This window comes from Lytechinus pictus, chromosome 2 (assembly GCF_037042905.1).
Source record: "Lytechinus pictus isolate F3 Inbred chromosome 2, Lp3.0, whole genome shotgun sequence".
In the NCBI taxonomy this organism is placed as follows: domain Eukaryota; kingdom Metazoa; phylum Echinodermata; class Echinoidea; order Temnopleuroida; family Toxopneustidae; genus Lytechinus; species Lytechinus pictus.
Window position 1 is genome coordinate 26,879,722 of NC_087246.1, and position 24,277 is coordinate 26,903,998.

The following is a 24,277-nucleotide window of genomic DNA, read 5'->3' on the forward strand; positions in this document are numbered from 1 at the left end:
TTCCAATTTGCATTTCTCTGGTAAATTTGCTCAGCCAGTCTGATGAAAGGATTCAATATCACACAAATAATTATAATACTGCTTACAAGAACTTAGATGGAGGAAAATAAGTCTTTTAAAAAATATTGTTTTAACATCTGCCTAACTGTATATCGTGATTTATGGGGTACTGCAGGAAACTTCATCTTTGAAAAATTCTGATTCTTTCCTCATGATGCAGGTGCCCCGGCCTCCATAGTGTCTAATCTGATCGTTCCCTTTGAGCATCGTTTCCGAGATGTTGCTTGTATCGGGATTGCTGCCCAGGATTCTATTCAGCTCCAGAATCCTTCATCTCGATGGCTTCAGTGTTTCCTGGAGGTGGTCTCTCTGTCTATCAATGGAGAAGATGTAAGATATAATTTTGGTCCAGAACCTTAATAATAACACTTCTAACTTATAATGGCACTTTTCTGATTTGGCCCAAAGCGCTTACAATGAAAATAATTAAAAGGAATTATATAATGCTAAAACTATGAAATAAAACTACAAACTATGAAAGAGATGGGTTTTTAAAGCCATTCTGAAAATTTCCAATGGCTTCAGTGTTTCCTTGAGGTAGTTTCACTGTCTTATCAATTGAGAAGAGGTAATATATCATATTGCTTCAGAACCTTTCATTCTAATGGTTTCAGTATTTCCCAGAGGTTGGTTTTTTTTTAGTATCAAGGGAGAAGAGGTAAGATATCACATAGATGAATATGCCTTAGTTGAGGTCTTTGAACCGCAGAAATCTGTTCATCTTTGGCAAAATTCGTCTTGGTAGCGGCAAATGGTGCATGCAATGCATAAGCTGGTCTTGAATTGGGCAATATTTTAATGCATAGAAGGGTTACTTATGTAGACTTAGTATTGTGCAACTAGTTTTATTTTCCACAGTGGTAATTGCTTTTTCAGCTATCCCTCGAAGCCATTTTCATTAATTTTTGTGTATTAGAAAATTACAATAATCATTCAAAGCTAATGAAATTGGTATTCAATATGCAGATGGCAAACTTTTAGTATAGAAATTATGCATTTGTCATCTAAAGTCATGTAGATAAATCTAAAAGAAAACAGTCAATACCCTTAGAAATTATTATTAATTATCATTGAACATGATTGTAATTATTATGTTATTACTGTGTAAACAAACACTAATACTCTGATTCATTTTGTGAGCACATCTTTTATTCATCTGAGTACTACTTCTTTCAGTTGGACCTGGGCATTAGCAAAGCTGTCATTCTATAGATTTGCCAGTTTCCAACATATAATTACACCTAATTCCATCTTGTTTCAGGTGGACCATCCCTCTCGCGTCTTCTTCATGAAGCCTCGTGTCATCATCGGACCAAATACCACAGAGAAACATAAGATTACATTTGCACCTCGTCAGCCAGGTATTCACGAAGCCAAGATACAGGTTGGATCAAGTCCTGTGGTAGCCGATAGCGAGGCTAGTCTTCTGAGAGTCACAGCTCCACCCATCATGACGTTGAGAGCTGTTGCAGAGCTGCCTGAAATAGAGGTAATTACTAAAATCAAATTTATATTTATTTGATGGTGGAATCCTGTTGCCTGACACCTTAGGGGACACAGACTAGTCGGTTTCCAGGGCTTAAAGGAGAAGTATATTGAAAATCGTAAAAATGGAGAATCATATATCAAATCAAAGGAGAAAATAAGGAGAACACGATGGTGTACATCATTTATCATGGAGACCGATGGAACTCAGTTAATTGATAGTTTAAAGTTCTCTCTCTGAATGCTTCAAACACGCAGAATTACGTCCGCGAAATTGGGGATTTTTTATGACGTCACTTTCTGTACGAGAGGCGTGATTGGCTCTCCCACGTGAAGCTCCACTTGCATGCAAAACCTGTTGCGAGGGTACGTTTTCTCCACATTGTCACTGAATACTTCGATCACGAAATGAAAGAAAACCCAGAATTTTATCTAGATTTGGATTTTCAAATTGATGATTTTGAAGATGAAGAGAATGATGATGAAGTGAACAACAAAGTGACGTAGTTGGGGGTAAATTGGGGGAATCGATGATGAGGAGTCGGACAATTCAACTTGCAACACGATCACATGCCGATTCGCTACCAACTCATGCAGCTGCTAAGTGCTAGCTACACCGCGCGTGCCAAATTGAATTCACGAAAATGACTTTTTAATACCACACTGTCCAGACAGAGTCTCTTACTTCTGTGACTATGAAGAAGGAAAATAATGAAAAAACTGTACTTACAAATAAGTGAATGTAATCCGAACCTGAAGGCAAATCAACTCAACGAATAGCAGCAGACGATATGCACCGATGATAAACTTCATGTGGCTGGGATAGATTGTCACTCGTTCTGTTAGATGTAATTTTTATCTCATTAATTTGACAAAATTACGAAACTCGGGGAATTATTTATCTATATAAAAATATAGTAACATCTCGTATAATTTTTAAATTACGATAAAACGTTTTTTTGAAGGAAAACGTTGAGGTAAATTAAAATTAGATGTAAAAGATCCCCAACAGCTTGTAGCTTGATTGAGAGCTGTGCAACACGTGCATAGATCTACTCTCTCAGCCAAGGCGAGCAAGCAATACGGCATGTTTGTGATTTTGATTACGATCACATATACGAGCTTTTAAAAGGTTTTATCGTAATTTAAAAAATAATACGAGATGTTACTATATTTTTATATAGATAAATAATTCCCCGAGTTTCGTAATTTTGTCAAATTAATGAGATAAAAATTACATCTAACAGAACGAGTGACAATCTATCCCAGCCACATGAAGTTTATCATCGGTGCATATCGTCTGCTGCTATTCGTTGAGTTGATTTGCCTTCAGGTTCGGATTACATTCACTTATTTGTAAGTACAGTTTTTTCATTATTTTCCTTCTTCATAGTCACAGAGGTAAGAGACTCTGTCTGGACAGTGTGGTAATTCATTTTCATTAATTCAATTTGGCCCGCGCGGTGTAGCTAGCACTTAGCAGCTGCATGAGTTAGATAGCGAATTGGCATGTGATCGTGTTGCAAGTTGAATTGTCCGACTCATCATCATCGGCGTAATTCCCCCAATTTACCTCCAACTACGTCACTTTGTTGTTCATTTCATCATCATTCTCTTCATCTTCAAAATCATCAATTTGAAAATCCAAATCTAGATAAAATTCTGGGTTTTCTTTCATTTCGTTATCGAAGTATTCAGTGACAGTGTGGAGAAAACGTACCCTCGCAACAGGTTTTGCATGCAAGTGGAGCTTCACGTGGGAGAGCCAATCACGCATCTCGTACAGAAAGTGACGTCATCAAATTCAAGTCAATTCAGAGACCGATGCGAGGCATATTTCGGAGAGGCATTTTGAGCGTTTTTTAATCGGCGATTTTCACCTTATGTATTATTTTCGTTATTTTTGAATGACCCACTGATAATCCCCACATCATTACCTTTCCATTGACATATAATAAGACCACATTCATAATCAATATAGTTCTCCTTTAACCTTGAAAAAATATTTTTTATAGAATTTGTACAAAACATGTGATGGGTGCAGGTGTGATGTTACATTGATAAGTTTTTGTGAAGGCTATTATTTTTAGTGATTTTAGTGAAGGCTAGTAGAAAATCCATTAAAGAATAACAGTTATGAATTTTTAAACTTTGATATTTTTTGACGTCAGATTTGAGCAACTACCCCATATGAAATATGATGTAAACTCTATAAAATGTAATTTTCTTAATGGTTCAGCTGATTACCGGTATATTTCTGTTATTGAAAAGAAGTGTATATGAAGTAAAATAATTCATTGTACATGTATATTGAATGTGATGGTGAAGTTATTTCAATTTTTGTTTGTTGGAGGAAAGTGCACTTTATAACATCAGGGTTTGATTCTTGTTGTGTAGGTTCCTTTGCAATTTTCCTCTGCTACCTTTTTTGTGTATTACTAAAACATTACCAATCAAATATGAGGACTTACATCAAGTAAGATTCAGAATAAGATGATTTTATTTTGTTTGAGTCATTATACTATAGTCGAACCCATCTAAAAAGACCACCCAAAGGGAGACCAAAAAAAAAGAAAAAAAAGGTCCTAATGTCCATCTGTATGGACAGGTTTGTGTAATACATGTTTCAATGCAGAAAATTATGAAAGGGCAACCAAACTTGGGGTCTTCAAAGCCTGGTGTTCCTACACAAGTGGTCACTATATCAGGTTTGACCATGGTGCCAATGGGTTCATGGTTTCGCTCTATTTTCCATTCAATCCACTCATGTTAGGTGGACGGTGCGGTCAAGGGAACGGTTGATCTTGGAGAGATGGTGTTTGGTATGGAGAGATGTAAGACTGTTCATTTGATCAACAGAGGGCGCTCTTCACTTCCGGTCAGACTCTTCTTTGTTAACAAGGTATTCACTCCATAATCCCTTAATGTTTATTTATAATGTGTTGTATTTCATGTTTGATATACTTTATTATGTAATCATATGATATTGAAAGAGGGAGACACCATTTGACCTGCGACAGATATAATAATGATAAACATCTATGAATGCTATGAATATATGAGGTGTACATGTATTTAACTCTGATTGTGTGTGCTATCAGAGATGCCAACATTCCCGATTCCATTGTAAGGTTCTGCTAAGATTGCTCCAACTCCCGCCTTTACGATCACCACCCTTGTCCTGCGAATAATTGAAAAAAATATATATCTTTTATTTTTATAGAAAATAGATAGATAGATAGATAAATGGATTTTATTAAAAACATCATGTCTCGCAGTACAAACTGAAATGAACATGAATTACAAATAAAAAGAATTACAAGACAATAGACAATATACAGTATTAACATAGGAATTTGAATTAAAGGGTCACTCTCGCAGTGCACTTAATTTCAGTAAGGAGAAATACAAACAGAAAACTAGGTGATGTATCCAGGCACAGGCACCCCAAAGGGGTACCTGTAGAAAATTAACTTTGAATACAATCATCCAAAGTGCACCACGAAAATGACCCTGTAAATACTTAACATGACAAAAAAATGATACTAAGTTATTACTTGTAAATTAAACTAGATACGATTTATAAATATTTCATGAGTAAAGTTAAAACTATCAAAATCGTACACACAGGAAACCATTAGGACTTTACTTTTACTATTAATAAAATACTTTACTATTAATAAAATAGGAAAAACTAGCATTTATATAAAACAGAATATCAAATTATATGGACCCTAATTGCACTTAAAATTCGTAAAACCAGTGAGTAGGCTTATTTATGTGAGATATTGCACGAAGAGAGAGAGAGAGAGAGAGAGAGTAGTAGTACATGTATATAAAGTCAACAACCGTTGGAAACATCTGATAGAATGAATAAGTTAAAATTATATAAGATATAATTACAGTAATTAACACCAATATTTATTTATAAATGCATTGTAAAGGGTGATTTGTATATTTTATTATTGTTTTAATTTACATTCCATAAACCCACTAGTTTCGCTTTTCATTTCATTGATTATATGGTAAATAAGTATGTATGTATGTATGTATCCTTTATGTAAAAATGCAGTTGTAACACATGCTAAAATAGTGGGAACTGTTTTATTTCTTAAACATGTCAACTTATGCAAAATAAAGCTCAAATTGCACCAAATAGCATCTAGCAACTCAGAGATTCCAGAGCCCTAAGGCAGGCCCTGTACCACAGCCAGAGGGTTGAGATGTGCACGAGCGCAGATAATTTGATGTCACGTGCAAATCCTTTCCAATTCTAATTTCCAAAAGTTGGCATCTCTGCACTTTATGTATACTATGCTCATCATGTCCAACTGATGACAATTATGTGTGTCATTGTTTTAGATGGTAGCTGTGTGGTATACAGCAATAATCACTGCTGAGAATGGACAAGATCTGTGCACCTCTGCTGCTCCAGCTAGACCCCTACATCTCACATTACCAGTAAGAATCATAGTTGATCTTTACACTTCCTTGCTCACCTGTCCCCATTTACTTCCTCTTTTTCTCACCAGTGCTCTCATCTCTTCTCTTACTCTCCCATTTCTCCATGCCCACTTTTCTTTGTTTGCATTTTTCCCTTTTTCCTTAGACTCAAACCTTTAATTTGTCTCCAACTTGAGATTTTTGTTTTGACTGAATGTTCTGATTTTATGTTGACTCAAAGTAATCTGTCCCTTCCTTCTTGCCTTCTGTCAGAATTTCAATAGATTGACTAATTAATTCATTGATTAATAAATTGGTGTATAATTGATTAATTTAAAGATTGATTTATTAATAATTCAATTGATAAATGTATATATTTAGTTATTCATTTATTTTTTAAAATAAAAAATGGGGAACAATAGTTCATTCCCTGTGAAAATTTAGAAATAAAGATGAAAGAACTATAAAAATAAACAAAGTATATACAGAATTAGATGCATCTTGTGTTTTTTTATCATAATATATGTTTATTGGTAATTATAGATCAGGTATTTAAATGGATTTTTTTCTTCAGTAATTGCACTAATTGTATTTTTTATATCCAGGGCCATTCTACTACAACAATCGACGGTGAAGTAATGCAGCCACCATCGAGTATTACAGTCAAGCTAACAACTCAACGGAGTGAACCTCATCTCAAAGCAGCTTCTCATGGTCCTCCTGAGAACATTCATCTTTGTCTCAAGGTTGAGCTTGATGTACCGGAACGAACCGTTTCATTGGCTGAGGTTGACCTTTTTGCCAGAGTGGGTGTGGCCAAGCTCCATCTTCCGGATTCTCATGCCGTAAGAAAGAAAGAAAATTGTTTTTGCCATCTGTAAACCACTGTGACATGTTAACTAAAATATTTAAGTCCACCCTAGAATCTTATTAATAAGATTATGGCCTTGTAATCTGTCACTAAATTACAAATCAAGATCATTGTTTCATATGCATTTTGTTCAAAACACTGACCATATTAGCAATTCATAGCAGACCTATATTTTGCAGGGTCCTGGACAATTATTTCTTTTATTTCTGTCTAAAATAATCGGCAAAGAGCAAATGACTTGATATTAATGGATGTGTGGAAAACAAGATACTTTGACTTTGCCTTTGTTATATGCTTTCATGAATAATGATTTGAAAAAGATGCTGGCATGTGCCAAGTGCAAATCATACATTAATTTCTGTGTGGTGAGTACGACTTTGTGCGCTGGCATCAAGTTTCATCATTAGGTGAATTCAAAAACAAAAAAAGCATAAAGAATTTGATTCCTGTGCAGTAAAAACAACAATTAACAACCCAATCACGTAGTTTGAACTAACAACCAGGACTATAATTCATCTTTATCCTTCTTGACCTCCGACCTTTGATCTTACAGCAAGGTGCCTTCCTGTTCAAGTCAACAGTAGGTCAGACAGCCAGTAGAAACCTGCTGTTCAAGAATGCAGGCAACATCCGTCTTGATATGAGGCTGAGGATACCAAGAGGTATCGATTCATTTGAGGTGATCCCAGATACGTTAGTCCTAGAGCCGAGTCAGCAGAGGGATATCCTCGTCAGATTCACACCCAAAGAACAGATGGCTGTCGTTGATGTGTAAGTAGCTATCTTCTATTCACTCAATTCAAGTTATTTCAGAATGGTTTATTAAACTTAAACTTAAATCGCAGCGTGAACCTGAATTAAAAAAGTTTTGAGAATAGAATACTTTTAAAGCAACATGAGTAGTGTACAATATAACCTAACCTAACAGGATACAACAAAATAACAATTATTACGTAGCATAAGACAAACCAAATTATCTCAGCACATAACATGAACAATAAAACACAAAGATATAGAGTGAAACAGGTGAATATAGACCACCTATGGGTTACAAGAAAAGTGGTCTTTATGAGCAGGTGGTCTTTGTATTATGGACGGGTTCATACTGTAAGTACAGATGGCAGTAGTTGATGTGTAAGTAGCAACATTAATGAAATATCATGTTAGTGAAACCTGTCTTTAAAGACCGTCTAGGGGAGGCAAGAAAACTGGTCTTTATGGACAGTTTCACACTTACAGAAGAAATGGCTGAAGTCGAAGTGTAAACAGCTGTATTGCTTTGATATCTACATATAAACTTCAAGTATTATGAGAGAGAGCCTTTCAATAGCTTGTTTGATGGTTCCTTTGGTGGAAAATGAATAGAAAATTTCAAAGGTTCAGACTCAATTTTTTTTATGGATCTAAAATATTTTTATTTTAATGCCAATTTCTAATTGGAACCTTAATAGTAATGATGATAATGAACGATACTTGTATAGCACCTTCCACTCACAAAGGATGTAGGCAGCATTTTAAAACGTTTTACGAAGATGAACAGAATGTGAGTTTTTAAAGTTGAGGCAGAAATTTGCAGCCTCCAACCAGATCTCTTGTTCTTTATCCAGGTTTTTACTTGCACAACGCACACTCCTTTTATTGTAAATAGAGATCTTCACTATGACACTAATCTTTCACGACATATTGCAAAGTTCATTCCAGTTTAGCTTTTTGGAGCTGCAAGAGGAATTATCTCATCAAGTATCAAGACCTCTTTTAATACACATTAAATGATGAGAATGTGATTCAAATTAAGGCAATGTAGATTCTTTTATCACCCACAGGCCTCTGTTTATACAAGGAAAACCAGATGGACCAAACTATGAGGTCCAATTACATGGTGAGATAGAGACTTCTCAACAGAGGGTTAAACACAAACAACAGACTGCTCAGGTCCTATGCAACAAGAAATGCCTAGCATTCGGAGGAATCCCTCTAGGAAAATCTCTGTAAGTACACCCTTATGATGTGACTCATCCGAACTGGTGATTATTTTTATCTTTGCATGGGTTTATATATACGTGGTCAGGGGCAGATCCAGGATTTTCCATAAGGGGGTGGGGGCACACTTCTGTTTTAACGGCATTTTCACATTACAAATTTTAATTGTGCTTCTCAAAATGGGGGGGGGGGTGTCACGGGCCGGCTTTGCCCTACCCCTCCCTGTATCCGCCAGTGTACGTGGTTTATAAGCAGTTGGTCTCCTTTTCAGATAGTCCAATACCATTTGGGGTAAACTCATCTGGTCTACTTTCAATTGGATCTAAGTGTCTTGTGGTCTACACTACAGGTGGTCAAATACACAGTCTGTTTCATGTCAATTAGACCGTATGTTATTAGACCATGTGGGACGAGACCAAAGAGAATCTAGGTATAGACCAAGTGGCAGTTAGCCTTTGCATGAGTGGCCATGCTTTAAGGAGTTGATTACCATAGTCATTAATGTGTGATTTCCCTCCTCAAGTTAGATACAGGGATATACATGTATATTGATCCTTTTTCTTGCAGCCAAGTTAGTATTGTCACTGGACTAACAAAAGGTGTTATTATTACTTTGTAAAATGTGTGTCTTTTGCAATCATTTCTTCAAAGAGAAAAACTATGTCACTGTGTAAAAAAATTATATTGTTTGATTTGATTTGATTTAATTTATTTCCACAAAATTAAAATATTTGCAAAGCAATATTCAAATGCAGATTAAGAGGAAGGTTGATCAATAAAAAAGTTTGACAGGTTTGTGTCGATGGCCCAAATTCTAAATTGACATTCATAAATATAATACTTTGTTATATTAAGTACATAGTTATATCAATTTTTTTACCCTTCTGTATTTCTTGCTTAAAGCAAGAAAACATAATTCCCTATTTAACCTCTCTCTCTCTCTCTCTCTCTCTCTCTCTCTCTCTCTCTGTGTGTCTCCAGGATGAAGAGTGCAACCCTTCGCAATCCCACCAATGAGATAGTGTCCTTGAAACTCACCATACAGGATAGTGAAGATTTCCAGGTGAGCCCTTCATTCATTCTCAATACATATATTGTGATTTACAAAGCTGTTTGTAAGTTAAATTTAGACACAGCCAGTCACCTAATCTTGTACTATTCAAATGCATGTTAAGAACAAGAATTGCAACCTGTAAAGATCACATTTCGAATGGCTGATAGAAATAAAAATGATTCAGAATCTGTTGACAATCTGGTTTAGCAGCCAAGAGATGGTCACTGGTCATGCATATCGTATAAAGGAGTTTAAATAGCTTTTTGAAACATCATCGTTTAGTCGGGGGGGGGGGGGGGCATGTTTCAGGAGAATAGTTCATCAAAACACAATGTAGTCAATAGAGACTGAAAATGATGCACACATTCTAATGAATTAGTGCAAATCTTTATTTGCTGGAATGATCCATAATAAATTCAGGATGAGCTTTGCAGGTACTCAGCAATAACATACTTGCCAACCATCCCGATTTTGGCGGAATCATCCCGATTTTTTATTGCCAAATCCGCATTACGAATATCAACCCCATAATTCTGATTTTCATTAATTTTTACATTGATAATATTGAAAAAACAGCTGGAGCAAAGGTTAGACAAAACTGAAGCTTGCTGACACCTGGATATCGCGATATCCCAAATAGCATTATTTTTCCACAAACTGAACACACTCTTGTACGTAGTTTTTCACTTTGCCTATCTCACATGGCGCGCACATTGCAGAAGCGCGTGCAAACACAGCTAGAGCGACAACACGTGCAAATACAATGCATGCTGCGACGTCGCGAGTATACCGCGCTGCATGCATTAAACAAGTGCATAATACGTGTGCAAACGTAATATCCAGCTCAATGATCGTCGGTCTAATGCTAATGGCCAAAGGATATAGTTTTTCCGTGGAATTTTAAAGCCAAAAATTAAAAATTTAGTGTGTGGAAAGTGGATACCGTCGCCAATGCATCGTTTGGATTGTGAATGTGACTGTGTGATTCCGATGGTTATACAGACAGTGCAGTGGGCAGTACAACACCGTGACAGTGTAAATCCCTGGGTTATGACAGTGAGTGAGTACCGTACCGGTGCAATCTCATCCAAATTTTCATTCAGGATATATCCAGTCAGTACAATATTGTAATGGAAATAGATCTACATGTTTTTGAAGTCTAAAAATTTGGTACAATTTCATGAAAGGAATCCTGTTGATTTTCCTGTTTCATGCTTCATTACACTGGGACAAAATTAAGATTTTTTTCTTCTTTGTGGACAGGTAAAAGGCACTTCAAAAGTGAAGGAAAACCCCCATTTCACGTTCTAAAATTCCAAAAATTTCTAACCGCAAAATGTCACACGCTCGTTACTCTGAAAAATGGATTCCTCTTTTTTTTCTTCTAAAGTTGGCAAGTATGCAATAATTGAATTGAACAACTGAGGTAAGTACTATTTCACATATTACTTCAGTTATTCACTCAGAAGAATTAAGCGATCATTATTGTTCTCATTATTATCATTAGTCATAATTTCATTTACCCTACCTCCCTTTTCCAGTTGCAAAGCTCACACGGGAATCTGAAGAAGTTGTCCAGTTCTTATCAGGTTGTGATTAAACCCAAGCAGAACCTTCCTGTTGATGTTGTCTTCAATCCATCCCAGCTCTCGTCATGCAAAGGATCTCTTGATGTAAAACCCATCCATGGCTCTACAAAATACCTGGTATATAATCAGAATTATTGCACAATTCCATCAAACAGTCAACTTTTATTTTAACCTCCAACCGACTGTGGCTTTAAATTCTCCTTAAAAGAACTTTTACCTCACTTTAAATGATAATATTTCAGTTCAATACGTATCAAGACTGATCACATGGTGCATTTAAAAATGTATCCCCAAGCAGTTACTCCACAATGCAAACCTCAAAATTTGTGTTCTCTTTCAGTACATGGCTATTTCACTTACCAATAAAGCAGTCTTGTTAGCTTTGCTTTTGCTGTTGAATGTAGCTGTAAAATCTATTCATACAATTTCATCTTTGCATGATGTCTAGAGAAGATACAAACACTTTTTTATTTTGTTTGTTTTTCAAATGATTCCTTGATTAAGTACTCATGCTAAAGTTTTCAGGAATTTTGGAATATGAGACTAGATTTTGATTTTGTTTTTGATAAGAAAAAGAGAAGAGAAATGATGATGATTATGATGTAATGAAAGGTAACCAATATGATTTATAATGTGCCTAATCCACTATTGTGCACTAGGTCAACATATTCAGACACAGACCCGTTAATTAAGTGAAAGACAAGAATTAATAATTTTAATATGCTAAATCCTGTATTAACTGGGCAGGACAGCATTTTGCTGGTAAACACCAAGCTGGTATATATCCAATTACCTAGGAAACATTTTATTTCTAGGTTAATCAGTCATAGTAGTGAGCTTTCGATTGTCTGCGACTGCAACGTAGTCCTAGTTCACCGGAAGTGGTGACACCGATCGTTCAGTATCACGTTCGTACATTGATGAAAACAGTTTCGATTTTAAGTCGACGTACCCGTACCAGGCCACAGCATATACCAGCGTGATAGCGAGCGGGCCGTGGGCCGATGCTCGGCCGGAGAATCAGGCATAGCATCACGCTACGAACCAGTGGGGCAACTGTGGGTGCAACATTTGCACTCTTGCGCAAAAAGCCGAAAAAACACAGTTGTTTGGAAATAGAACATCAATTACCTATCGGATATGTAGTGTCTGAAAACAGGACACACTAAATGTAATGGAAAAGCTGGTAACAAGCAGTAATTTGCAGTTTACCAGCCCTGCTGAATCAACGAAACTCGAATGTTGATGCGGCTTATTCATTTTTGCTAAGCTTGGATGACGTCATCATGTACGACCTAGCGCTCGTCCGAGCACTATGACACCGAACGTCAGAACCCTCAAATACGAGTCACAGATTTGGGCAGTGAACGAGAAGGCTCGTCACAGATTACTTCGCGCATGCGCAGCGCTCCCAAAATTCCTTAATCTCGTACGTCCACATGGCTCGTCACGGAAAACGAAAGGTCTCTAGTGGCTGACCTTATAGACGACAGATATTACTCTTGGGCCTTTTTTATCAGAGTGGAGACAATGGCATAGGGGGGAATCGAGCTCACAACCTTGCGATTATGAGTCCAATGCTCTAACCACTGGACCACACGGCCACATTATGATGTATTTTTTTGTTGATGCATATGGTTGATGTGATTGTAACTTCATTTCTCACATACCATCTAGGTACCCCTCAGTGGCTATGGTGGTGTTTGCAATCTTGTACTGGAGGATGCTAATCTCAGGGGAGACACATACTTACACGACTTTGGACCTTTGACCTCAAGCCAGCATACCGTACTCACATTCAAAGTACGCAACACAGGGCTCAGAGCTGCCTTTGTGAAAGCACTTTGTTTTAAAGGTAAGAGGTCCCTATTTCACAATACTTAGGGGGTGTTGCAAGAAAATTATTTGTAATCAATTTCAAATGTTCTGTTCTAATTTTACAATTGATGGATCAATTTTAACTGGAGCAGATCAGATTATACTCCTTTTTTTCAAGAAGCAGATTAGCAATCACTTGCACATTTGTGAATTATTTCAAGACTTATAATTGAATTAGGGACTGAAAATATACCTGCAATTGATTGCAAGTTTCTTGCAACGCCCCATTAGTAATAAGATCCCAGACACCAGTTTTGGGCTTGGTACAACTTACAATTCTTTTTTTGTTGTTGATAAGTTTCTTTTATTTAGCAACTGAGTAGCAAGACGTGAGCAGAAATGAGATGCTGCAAATACATTTCCTTATCAAGATTCATAGACATAAACAGGATGTATAGTAGGTCTATAAATTACCAGTCCGTTTGCCAAAGATTCAAATCCTAGAGGTGTTTCATAGAGATTGGACTTTGTTTCCACAGGGTTTGTAAACCCATACATGTCATCTATTATAATTCTAGCTGATTTGCTCTTGAGTGCCTGGAGTATCTAATTAAGATAGAAACTAAAATGTGCTATATCAATGTTATGTTTTATCATCATCATTTTTTTCTTGTTTTGTGTATTGCCTTTGAACCATCTAGACTCGCGAGCAAAGCTGAAACTCCCAAGCAGTCATCTGAATGTCGAACCAAGCGAGTTTGTGATCTCACCTAAGATGAGCAAGACATTGACTGTAATCTTCAATCCAAAGGAAGATGATATCCAAGATGCCTTACAGACCCAAGAGGTGGCAGCGGTGGGATTGTTTTATGGTGATGAAGTCCTTAGAAAGCTTCTTCAAAGGTAAAGTCTCACTCTCTCTTGTGGATTCCTTTACAAACCTACTTGTAAAGCAGGAGCAATGTTGGATGGGAAGGAAATGATGACTTTTCACATTCTGTGTATTCAAGATATACAAATAATTTATGAATATCTTGGAAGTCAATGTAGCTCAACTGTAACGTTATCAAGCCTCTCCAAATCTTTGATACCAAGGTTTCTTGATTGTGTTGAGTATCATCTAACATTCCAATCTTACAAAAGTTTTGCTACTCTTATATCGCTTTTCATCCATCTTTTTCTTTTTGATAATTTGGAATTTTGCTTTTGAGCATTTTTTTGCACACTCTTCCAGTCATGTTTATTTGAATAATTTTCTTAAACAAATGCCCTTGCAAAGTTAGTGCTTGCATATCAGAAACTATGCATTCAAAGAAGATATTTTTTACACTTTCAGCCCATTCCATGACTAAGAATTTTTTTATATATACCTTAAAGTATTTCTTCTTGTCATTGTTTACTGGCTGAAAGGTATTTGTCATTCTTCAGCAAAAGTCCAAAGATACATACATATATATATATATATATATTTTTTTTTTTTGTAGAGGTGCTGTGGCTCAGTGGATAGGCACCTGGACCACAAGGTACGGGGTTGAATCCAACTGCAGCACTTGCATTCTTTGGCAAGGCGTTTTTTCTACATTTGCCACTCTCTACCCAGGTGTAGTAAATGGGTACCCGGTCGAAAAATATTTCCTGAATGCTCGAGCGCTGATCAGGGTAGCCGTGCTAAAGCCGGGGTAATAGTATGCAGCACTTAGAAATATTTTATTAAGTGTTATATAACTGTCCATATTATTATTTTCTATCTCAACATTCAGTAGTAATGTACTATTATTAATATGATTGATCATGTACTCCTATTCCGTCAGGCTGAAACCAAGTGAAATGACATCGTGTCAGGCCAGCTTATCTCCTGATAATCCATTGAGAGGAGTTTCATTTGATGTTAGGTTTCTTGGAGAAGAACACTGCAAAGAGAGTAAGTTTTTTGTTTTTGTTTCCTGTAGAGAAACTCAAGTTATTTACCTTAGTGCCTACCAAGAACGGTACAAACACAAATATTTGGGCATTCATATAAACAAGGTCGTAGGCTTGGGGGTGCACGTGCACCTCCAGCTGAGGCAGAGGGGTTCTGAAACTGGCAAGCAAAACAAAATTTGTACCCCTTGTTCTGCTTTCAACAGCTGATTTTCCAAGCTTTTGTTCCACCTCCCCAAGATGTGTAGCCCCATACCACTTTAGTTCCACCTCCACAAGATGTGCACCTCCCCATGCTGAAACCAGCCTATGCCCTTGCATATAAGTGACCTGCCACCCCTGATAACCAACAACAATAAGTCGCTCAAAATGAATTTTGAGATTTGTCAATCTTCAGAAAACTTACGCAATATTGCTAAATAGGCCAACACAATAGAATATTTTAAGACCCTTTTAAAGAAAATCCTCTTGTTCAATGAATTAAATCAGTGACGGACACTCCTTTATTTCTATGTATATACTCTTGAACAAATAAACGAGGATTATCATTATTATCATGGATACATTGATCATATGTAAATGAATATATATGTATTATTACTTTGTTAAAACAGAGGCAGTTCATCTTTCTTTTCATTTGTCAATCTTCCAAGTGCATGAAGTCTTGATACTACTAACGTGCTATGTGCTGTACAAGCAAAATTTGTTATTATTGATCATTATTACCATGATCCTCTTTGTAGAGTTTGACTTAGATCCTGGATCCAACATCTGGTCACTCTTCTACATGAACATGTCTAGAGTGTTACTCAGCTTGACTGGTAGATTGGGAAGAAAGGAGAGGTCACCTCGTAAAGACCGATCACCGCATAAAGACCGATCCCCTACTCACGCTGTGAGCAGTGTTGCTCCTCTCCCTGCTCAAGCTCAGGCTGCTGTTAAGTAAGTAGCTCCAGGTTCATTCTACCCTCCACCCACATTCCATACAATTCACTGTCTCCACCATGTCTTGGCCTGTTACTTAAAAAGAAATGCCAGTTGTGTTAACAATGATAACAATAACTTCAAAGAAATCCAACCACCTGAGAAAAACAAAAGTGCATTGAACGTTTGGGCACATATTTTTGTCTAATCACTGAAGTGGTTTACGGTACACCATGCATAAAGTCCTGGAGGGACTGAGATAAGAAATGTGGATAGAAATGGAGGTGAATTTGAAAGGCGAGAAAGTGGAGGTTTGAAAGTGGAGTATTCTTTCCAAAATGAGTGTCATCCTTAAAAGGACTGTAAACAAGGAGTGGAAAGCTGAGTAGTAGGCAGGCTTGAGTAGGTGAGAGAAGGCTGGCTTGAGTAGGTGAGAGAAGGCTGGCTTGAGTCGGCGAATGGAGTAGTAGCAGGAGCAGGAGAGTAGACTTGACGTTTCGGGCAGGTTGGCTGTTCGTCTCCAGGAGAAGACGAACAGTCGACCTGCCCCTTCGGCTTTGCCCAAAATTTTGCAAGCAATTTCAACTCTTGTCAGAAAAGTTGGTGGATACTACCATAGCTACAATTGCAAGTATTTGTTTATTAGTGAGGTACACCCTTTAAGTGTCACTTTCTGTATAATATCTCTATATCGTTGCCCCGTTTTATAAAGATTATAGTAACTTTGTCATTGTGTTAATTACAATGAAAAACTTTGACTTTAATTGACTGCTGTGCTCTGTTACCGTGGTAATGACCATAATGCAAAATTAATTCTTTATAAAAACGTGCTCATGACCTTTTACTCCCATTGATCCCAGCAATAACCGACTGCCGTTACAATTATTTAAATTGAATACTACTTTTTTCAATTAATTTCTTTGCTTTTTAATGCTATTGTTGGATGTTAAGTATTGCCATTTTATAATTCACAGAGTGAAGAAGGAACAAACGCCCCATGGCATTGTCTTAGGGCAAGATAGGCTGACCTTTGACCTTACTTCACAAGGTCAAGCAAAGAGGTTGACACTCATGTGCAAGAACACAGGCAGAGAAGCTCAGTCGGTAAGATCATGTGTTCATGCTTGTATCAGATTTAGATTTGCAGTGCTGTGAAATTCTCATAAGTGAATCTCAAATGATGTTATGATTATGAACAAATTGTGTGTACAGAATATTTAGAGGATTTATTGGAGAATGTTAAAATTTAACTCCTTTCATATGATTTAAATCATGAAAAAAAATTTAATCATTAATTTTCTATATTTACCATGCTATCTATGTCTTTCACTGATTTTGCCCAGTGATCAATCTACATTGATTTAATTTCTTTTGGATATTGGAAAAAATCATAGAACTTTTTTTATTTCTTTTTCCCAGGTTGAATTCTTGAACCCCGAGCCTCCATTCTACATTCAACATCACACCCACACCATTAGAGCTAAGCACTACGTCAAGGTTCCCATCTCATATAAACCAAAGTCACCAGGAAAACATCAAAGTTTCATGGTTTTACATACACAGACGAGGCATAGTCTGGTAGCTGAGCTTAATGGAGAGTGTCAATGAGTTTCATGGTCATACACACAGTGACATGATATAGTCTGGTAGCTGAGCTCAATGGAGAGTGTCAATGAGTTATACACACACTGACATGACATAGTCTGGTAGCTGAGTTTAATGAAGAGTGTCACTGAGTTTCACGGTTATACACACAGTGACATGATATAGTCTGGTAGCTGAGCTCAATGGAGAGTGTCAATGAGTTATACACACAGTGACATGATATAGTCTGGTAGCTGAGCTCAATGGAGAGTGTCAATGAATTATACACACACTGACATGACATAGTATGGTAGCCGAGCTTAACGGAGAGTGTCACTGAGTTTTATGGTCATACATACTCAGAGGAGACATAGTCTGGTAGCTGAGCTTAAAGGAGAGAGTCACTGAGTTTCATGGTTATACACACACTGACATGACATAGTCTGGTAGCTGAGCTCAATGGAGAGTGTCACTGAGTTTCATGGTTATACACACAGTGACATGATATAGTCTGGTAGCTGAGCTCAATGGAGAGTGTCAATGAGTTATACACACAGTGACATGACATAGTCTGGTAGCTGAGCTTAATGGAGAGTGTCAATGAGTTATACACACACTGACATGATATAGTCTGGTAGCTGAGTTTAATGGAGAGTGTCACTGAGTTTCATGGTTATACACACAGTGACATGATATAGTCTGGTAGCTGAGCTCAATGGAGAGTGTCAATGAGTTATACACACACTGACATGATATAGTCTGGTAGCTGAGTTTAATGGAGAGTGTCAATGAGTTTCATGGTTAAACACACAGTGACATGACATAGTATGGTAGCTGAGCTCAAAGGAGAGTGTCAATGAGTTATACACACACTGACATGATATAGTCTGGTAGCTGAGTTTAATGGAGAGTGTCACTGAGTTTCATGGTTATACACACAGTGACATGATATAGTCTGGTAGCTGAGCTCAATGGAGAGTGTCAATGTGTTATACACACAGTGACATGACATAGTCTGGTAGCTGAGTTTAATGAAGAGTGTCACTGAGTTTCACGGTTATACACACAGTGACATGATATAGTCTGGTAGCTGAGCTCAATGGAGAGTGTCAATGAGTTATACACACACTGACATGACATAGTCTGGTAGCTGAGTTTAATGAAGAGTGTCACTGAGTTTCACGGTTATACACACAGTGACATGATATAGTCTGGTAGCTGAGCTTAAAGGAGAGTGTCAATGAGTTATACACACAGTGACATGACATAGTCTGGTAGCTGAGCTTAATGGAGAGTGTCACTGAGTTTCATGGTTATACACACAGTGACATGACATAGTCTGGTAGCTGAGTTTAATGGAGAGTGTCAATGAGTTATACACACACTGACATGACATAGTCTGGTAGCTGAGCTCAAAGGAGAGTGTCAATGAGTTATACACACACTGACATGACATAGTCTGGTAGCTGAGTTTAATGAAGAGTGTCACTGAGTTTCACGGTTATACACACAGTGACATGATATAGTCTGGTAGCTGAGCTTAAAGGAGAGTGTCAATGAGTTATACACTCACTGACATGACATAGTCTGGTAGCTGAGCTTAATGGAGAGTGTCAATGAGTTATACACACACTGACATGACATAGTCTGGTAGCTGAGCTTAATGGAGAGTGTCACTGAGTTTCATGGTTATACACACAGTGACATGACATAGTCTGGTAGCTGAGTTTAATGGAGAGTGTCAATGAGTTTCATGGTCATACACACACTGACATGATATAGTCTGGTAGCTGAGCTCAATGGAGAGTGTCAATGAGTTATACACACACTGACATGACATAGTCTGGTAGCTGAGCTCAAAGGAGAGTGTCAATGAGTTATACACTCACTGACATGACATAGTCTGGTAGCTGAGCTTAATGGAGAGTGTCACTGAGTTTCATGGTTATACACACACTGACATGACATAGTCTGGTAGCTGAGCTCAATGGAGAGTGTCAATGAGTTATACACACACTGACATGACATAGTCTGGTAGCTGAGCTCAATGGAGAGTGTCAATGAGTTATACACACACTGATATGACATAGTCTGGTAGCTGAGTTTAATGGAGAGTGTCACTGAGTTTCATGGTTATACACACAGTGACATGATATAGTCTGGTAGCTGAGCTCAAAGGAGAGTGTCAATGAGTTATACACACAGTGACATGACATAGTCTGGTAGCTGAGCTTAATGGAGCGTGTCACTGAGTTTCATGGTTATACACACAGTGACATGATATAGTCTGGTAGCTGAGTTTAATGGAGAGTGTCAATGAGTTATACACACACTGACATGACATAGTCTGGTAGCTGAGCTCAAAGGAGAGTGTCAATGAGTTATACACACACTGACATGACATAGTCTGGTTGCCGAGCTTAACGGAGAGTGTCAATGCGTTTCATGGTCATACACACAGTGACATGATATAGTCTGGTAGCTGAGCTCAATGGAGAGTGTCAATGAGTTATACACACAGTGACATGACATAGTCTGGTAGCTGAGTTTAATGGAGAGTGTCACTGAGTTTCATGGTTATACACACAGTGACATGATATAGTCTGGTAGCTGAGCTCAATGGAGAGTGTCAATGAGTTATACACACACTGACATGACATAGTCTGGTAGCTGAGCTTAACGGATAGTGCAATGTGCAAAATAGGCGTCAGTGAAACTTAACAGCATATTTTCTTCAATATCTTTTCATAGAAAGATCATTTCTTCCCCAAATTGCCTGAACGTGCAACATACAAGGGGGGTTTCAGAAACAACAACAACTCAAATTTGACTGATGTGTCATTTGCTTCCTTTTGCCATAGTTGGGAAGTATAGTGGGAATCATTGATCTGACATTGGTCTAGCAATTACTATTTTTCCCGAGGAGTGAAGTCTTGCTTCGAGGATATTACCAGTCCAACTGAGGATTAATAATTCCCACTATGCTTTCAAAAGAAAATTTGTTTTATAACCTACTTTAAATAAATTAGAACCAAAATCTATGTGCTGAGCTTGCAGAATACGGTTAGTTGCGCTTAATGACCTACTTTTCCCTAAGCCACCATGCTCAAGCGGAACGCGGATTACTGCCTGTGCTTGTGCATCATGGCATTTACCGGAGAGAGACAGTTCGCTCACTGGCACATCCGAGAGATTAGCTAAATATCTTATCTTAACCCTCTTAACCGTAATATGCCAAGGGGGGGGGGGTGTTATCCACCCCAATCAACATTTTTTTGCGCTTAATCTGTTGCGTGAAATTTTTTCGACTGCGCCTTCCGCCGGCTTTTTACTTTCAAGTCCTGCACAACTTTTGAGACCAGATTTCTGATGCCCTATTACGCAGTTACGAATTTACGCAGCATTATGTAAGTGCATGTCAGACCCAAAATTGCTCAAAAACGCGATTACATCTACAAATCCAATGCAAATTGTATTTTTAGCCAAAATTTATGAATGTTTCCATTATTTCTACTTTCACTGATTAAAATCAACTAATTTTGCCTTGTTTATGATAAGAATTAAGATGATTTCCATAAAAATAGAAATAAAAAAAAGACAAAAAGTTGGAAAACAAAGAAATACATAAGAAATTAGAAAACAGTAAAATGCATATAAAAAGAAATTGTGATACCAAATTTCTTTAAAGTACATTTGATTGGAATCCTACAAAGAGTTGAATAGGATATTAGCTGTTTGAGGGCTGTGTTTAGTCAATTGAAGCAAATTCTTTATTTTACCCCTAAATTAGCATAATTAATTCATATAAAAAAATCTTATCATTTCAGAAAAATGAACCATACAGCCTTGTATACGCCGAGATATCGGGGGCCCACCCCCGGCTGTGAGATGGGTCCAAATAACCTGGCTCCATTAGGGTTAAATAATAGCAGAATATTAGCACAGCAGAATAATTTATCCAGGTCTGACGTCACGCAATGTGGTAGTTGCAATATATTTGGTCACATGCTATTTTAACCAATCACTATACAGGGTTTAATGTATGTAAGATATACATGTAATAGTGATTATTTATTTCCACTAATGCATTTTACACTATTGATAACATGAAGGTGCATTGCTTATTAAGTTTCTTATGCAAACTGCATTGTATGGTTCCTAATTTGAGTCAAGGTAAGGTGCTTAATTGGTGCTGGTTCATCTTTGACATTATATATCCATCCAATATGCATTGGAAATAATGAATTCATGGATTGATCTTTCAGTTAGTGTATATCTTTTATCCTTTTCCGTAGAGAAGCACTTCACATTTTGCATAGTGATGAGTGTAAAGATCAAACAAGAAGGGTTTATATGTAAAATGATAAGCATATGTCTTTGCTTGATGCACATAGCAAATTTTTAGTTCTACCAGTCTTACTCATAAGTAATTCTACGTCTTTGCTCTGTGCTCATGGCCATTCGTTTTTTCCAATCTGATTTGAAAGTAGAGCTTCCAAAATAAAGGATGTGCTTTAGTGCTCTATAGTTTTGTCTTCTCAGAACCTTTCAGGAGTCTGCTGGTGAGGAAATATGGGCCTTGACACTCAAACTGATTGAATGCAAATTTCAGACATCCATGCTCATTGGTCACTCGATAGTCTGACAAAGACATGTGCTTTCACAATTTTTTTTCAATTACTAATGATAATAGGCATTTGTATAGCGCCATCTATCTAGAAACAATCTATTCCGAGGCGCATTATTATTACCCCGGCTTTAGCTCGAGCTGCCTTTCAGCGCTCGTGCATTTAAAGAATTCATCCTGCCGGGTACCCAGCCACCTCACCTGGGTCGAGTGCAGCACAGTGTGGATAGATTTCTTGCTGAAGGAAAACACGCCATGGCTAGGATTCGAACCCACGACCCTCTGTCTGAAAGGCAAGAGTCAGAACCACTAGACCATGACGTACCCAGAGTAATTGATCAATGCTGTTGTGATGAGGAGCCCATATTGTTGTAAATTTGTATCACCACAGTTGTATTTCAATTGAACAGCAAATTACAGTATATAATCTGGCTTGAATTGTGAAATAACAGTATATTGCTAATGTATATATGTTCATATGAAATAGCATTTATTCTTTCAAGTGCAATAATATCACAAATTAATGTATATTAATGTATGTCTTCCAAAGAAATAAAAGAGAACTTAATTCACTTTTTTTTTGTTCTTATATATTTCTTCAAAATAAATGAATGGGATTATCAAAAGGTATTAACAAAGGAAAACAAAATGTTATTATTCTTAATATCCGAGTCCAATTTCTTTTGTTGCAGTTCAAAATTACCAGAAGTCTTTATCTATTGAAATCATAACATTTGCTAGGCTGCTAGCAAAATGGTTATAGTAACTTAATTATATCACAATTTTAATTGAGACTAGACCATACATGGATATGGACAAGTATACACACAATGTTTGCTATGAATTGATATTACTCAAATAGGGTGCATGTTAAAGGTCAAGTCCACCCTAGAAAAATGTTGATTTGACTAAATAGAGAAATATCAAACAAGTATAATGCTGAAAATTTCATCAAAATCGGATGTGAAATAAGAAAGTTATGGAATTTTAAAATTTTGCTTTATTTTTCACAAAAGTGTGATATGCACAATTAGGTGAGTCAGTCGATGATGTCCATCACTCACTATTTCTTTTGTTTTTTATTGTTTGACTTATACAATTTTTTATTTTTTACAGATTTGACAATAAGGACCAACTTGACTGAACAGTATAAAACAATGCTATCTACACATGTTCAGTGAGGAATTAATCGTTTCACTTGACAATTAGTAGAAAAATCGAATTTTTCATATTTCATATCATAAAATACAAAAGAAAATAGTGAGTGGATGACGTCATCAGTCTCCTAATTTGCATACCAACCAGGATATGCATAATAACTGTACGGTGAATTTAAGAGAAATTTTAAAATGCCATAACTTTCTTATTTTACATCTGATGTTGATGAAATTTTCAGCGTTATGCTTGTTTGATTTTTCTCTTTTTATTCAAATCAACTTTTTGTTGGGGTGGACTTGTCCTTTAACTAATTATTTGATGCAGTGAATGGTACTAGTAATATAATCCTGAAAGCTAGTTTCCATACATTCAATTCTGCTGTTTACATGGGGGGGGGGGAGTGACAGCCATTGAAATATCCTGATGCCATTCAATTATTTCTATGTCTTTTTAAGAATTTTGGGTAGTGCATTTATAATTTTTCTGCATTTGCATTCACTTTAATTATAGATGACTTGTATTCTTGAGATTGTGGATCTTTATTGAATTTAAATAACAGTATAATTATGTGTAGTTCGCTTGTCAATGATTGCCTGACAATTTTGTGATTCTGTGCATTATAGTTTCTGTGGATAAGTTAGTTTTGTTTGTGTAGTTAAAAATAATTATTTTGATTGCATCTACAATATGCTCTTTTTATTTATTGTGATCAATATTAAATGTTATATTTGGGGTGTCTATTACATGAGACTATGTGTATCATG

The 24,277-nt window shown here is 36.8% G+C and overlaps 1 protein-coding gene across 1 annotated transcript in view; it reads left to right on the plus strand.

Annotated features, from left to right (window-relative positions):
• Window positions 1–21,304, plus strand: part of LOC129282199 (uncharacterized) — a 41,962-nt gene extending 20,658 nt beyond the window's left edge. The window contains exons 15-29 of the mRNA XM_064114500.1: window positions 221–390; window positions 1,322–1,549; window positions 4,319–4,447; window positions 5,908–6,006; window positions 6,594–6,833; window positions 7,413–7,630; window positions 8,683–8,847; window positions 9,821–9,902; window positions 11,435–11,599; window positions 13,160–13,337; window positions 14,002–14,203; window positions 15,112–15,221; window positions 15,964–16,162; window positions 17,119–17,248; window positions 17,564–21,304. Of these exons, the coding sequence (XP_063970570.1) occupies window positions 221–390; window positions 1,322–1,549; window positions 4,319–4,447; window positions 5,908–6,006; window positions 6,594–6,833; window positions 7,413–7,630; window positions 8,683–8,847; window positions 9,821–9,902; window positions 11,435–11,599; window positions 13,160–13,337; window positions 14,002–14,203; window positions 15,112–15,221; window positions 15,964–16,162; window positions 17,119–17,248; window positions 17,564–17,752 (2,504 nt within the window). The 3' untranslated portion in view covers window positions 17,753–21,304. The remainder of the gene's footprint in view (window positions 1–220; window positions 391–1,321; window positions 1,550–4,318; window positions 4,448–5,907; window positions 6,007–6,593; window positions 6,834–7,412; window positions 7,631–8,682; window positions 8,848–9,820; window positions 9,903–11,434; window positions 11,600–13,159; window positions 13,338–14,001; window positions 14,204–15,111; window positions 15,222–15,963; window positions 16,163–17,118; window positions 17,249–17,563) is intronic.
• The last annotated feature ends 2,973 nt before the right edge of the window (window positions 21,305–24,277 follow it).